At 38.1% G+C, this 2545-nt stretch overlaps 1 protein-coding gene across 1 annotated transcript in view; it reads left to right on the top strand.

The window, feature by feature from the left end:
- The window catches only part of NHP2 (NHP2 ribonucleoprotein), a 1954-nt gene extending 6 nt beyond the window's left edge, over nt 1-1948 (top strand). Inside the window, exons 1-2 of the mRNA XM_088273273.1 lie at nt 1-311; nt 1654-1948. The exon at nt 1-311 is cut by the window's left edge and continues 6 nt beyond it. Coding sequence (XP_088129399.1) covers nt 73-311; nt 1654-1885 — 471 coding nt within the window. The 5' untranslated portion in view covers nt 1-72 and the 3' untranslated portion in view covers nt 1886-1948. The remainder of the gene's footprint in view (nt 312-1653) is intronic.
- Nucleotides 1949-2545: the final 597 nt, after the last annotated feature.

Below are 2545 nucleotides of genomic sequence, written 5' to 3'. Positions count from 1 at the left end.
AACACGTGCTTGAAATATCTCCGCCGCCTCGTTTGTTTGTGTGACCAAAATTATTAGTTTTACACAGTTGAAATGGGTAAAATAAAGCAAGAACCTGACCAGGATGTTTCCATGGCTGACGTTTCAATTAAAGAGGAGCCGTCGAGTTATGAAGACAAACTTAAAAACTGCAGTTTAATAGCAAAGCCGATGGCTCCCAAAAAGCTTAGCAAAAAGTTTTACAAACTTATCAAGAAGGCCTCCTCTCAGAAGAAATTCCTGAATTGCGGACTTAAATTAGTACAAAAACAAATTCGATTAGGACATAAAGGGTAAGATATTTCGTATATTCTTATTATTTACACAACGTAACCTCAAAATTGACGCGACGCATTTTGTTATTTTCAAGAGCTGATGGCTGTTAAAAGATTTTTGAGAAAAAAAATATTTTAACAAACAATAATCAGTTAATTTGGCGTGTAATATGTTAAAAATTCGGAAAAAATTGTGTTACTAATGATTGACGCAATTGCTTGCGAATTGACATTAATTTGTAAATGGTAGGGACTGACCGGAGCATTTCGTCGAAACGTAACATGTTACGATTCGAGCATTCAGGCAGTCAGTACACCGAGCCGAGCTGCTCGCCGCTCGTTCCGAATGCTCCATCCGAAGTCGGATGTAATTTTAGGTCAGTACCAGGGTTGCCAACCTGTGCAAAATTCTCCAAACTGCGAGGATTTTTTTTCTTCATCTGGAGTAAACTGTAATGTATGAAAATCACAGAACTAAGAATCACACCCACGTCGTCCGACATTTTAATGAATGCAAAGATTCACACAGATTTTGGGTTATTGATTCCATACAAACTAAATACAGATTTCTAGACTGTAATTCAGATTTTTTGGTTTGGCATATGAATAGACTGCACAAGGTCACAAGCGAGCAGTTCTGTTCTAAACGAGCACTGATCGTGATCAGTCAGCAATGCCGTAACCTCGTAACGTAACATACTCGCCGCGAGCGATGTTATGACTTTACCTTACGACAAAATACTCCGATCAGTCTCCACCATAACACGTAACATAACTCGCGGCGAGCATCCGAAACTATGGATGAAGCGCTAGGCTCGCTGTACTGATTGCCTGAATGCTCGCATCGTAACGTGTTACGTTACGACGAAATGGCTCCGGTCAATCTCCACCATTAAGATGTAGCAATTTGACAAATAAGCAAATGAAAAAAATAAACCTTATAATTTAAGCGTTTATGTTATAAAACATTTGTTTTTTCCTGGTTTGTGATCTGTTTATTTTTGTAACAGTTGTTTCGCCTCGTGGGGCCATTTTCAAAACATACTTAGGGACACAGAAAATTTTTTTTTCAATTCTTGCCCCACAATATATCAACAGCAAAAAAAGACAGAAAATATTTGTGTGTTTCATTGGTTTATTCCATAAAAGTCACTAACGATTAGTTTTTAACTTGACTAAAAACTTGTCAAAGCATTACTGAGAGTTGTGACCCTTGTCAAATCAAAACTGAGGATCTGTGACCCTTGTAGAAGCATTACTAAGGGCTGTGATCCTTGTTGCTCTCTGCCAACAGTATGTTAAAGACGCTTTTCAGCGTTTCCTGCAAATATGTGGTAATAGCTCACTTCCATTGTTACAGCATCGTGATATTTGCGGGCGACGTGTCTCCCATCGAGATAATGTGCCACATGCCGGGGCTGTGCGAGGACAAGAGCGTGCCGTACGTGTACGTGCCGAGCCGCATGGACGTGGGCGCGGCCATGGGCGTGAAGCGCGGCTGCCTCATGGTGCTGGTGCGCGAGCACCCCGACTACAAGGACCTGTACGACGAGTGCACGGCGGAGATCAAGCTGCTGCCCATGCCGCTCTGATCGCACCTCGACCCTCATCATTAGCTCTAAGATATCTTAACAAATATATTTTTAATCTTTAAACTGGCTGGTTTTTTTTATCTTCCTCCTACCTTTGCTTTTATATTTGCGTTATGCATATAAAAGCTTTCTTATTTATTTATTGTAACTGCAGACAGTTGGTAGAATTCCATATTGAATTGTTGGGTAATATGTCCAAAATAAAACAAGGTTTGTTGGATTTAATTCTACATTTATTTATGTATATGTTTTATTTATTGTTTCGGCATTAACTTTGTGGTAAGACATGTTACAATGATTAAAGAAAACACTTCGTTTTTTACCACTTGAGTTTTATTATAGACTACATGTTTCAGAAGTTAAACTTCCATCATTCAGGTCTGTATAATAACTTATTATACAGACCTGAATGATGGAAGTTTAACTTCTGAAACATGTAGTTTATAATAAAACTCAAGTGGTAAAAAACGAAGTGTTTTCTTTAATCATTATGTATATGTTAATACGTGACGCGTTTCGTCTTCTTAGCTTTCTTATTATTACTTGTATGCATAACGTTCCAGGTGTAATTCCTGATAGTCAATAAACATTTTTAAAAATTGTTTTTTCACAGTTGAAACTTATAAGTCCCTGATCAGATATATTTATTGTTGTCAGCAT

The sequence above is a fragment of the Brachycentrus maculatus genome, unplaced genomic scaffold (assembly GCF_059751285.1).
Source record: "Brachycentrus maculatus isolate JH-2025_06_01 unplaced genomic scaffold, ASM5975128v1 h1tg000564l, whole genome shotgun sequence".
Lineage (NCBI taxonomy): Eukaryota > Metazoa > Arthropoda > Insecta > Trichoptera > Brachycentridae > Brachycentrus > Brachycentrus maculatus.
This window is presented reverse-complemented; position numbering and strand designations above follow the sequence as displayed.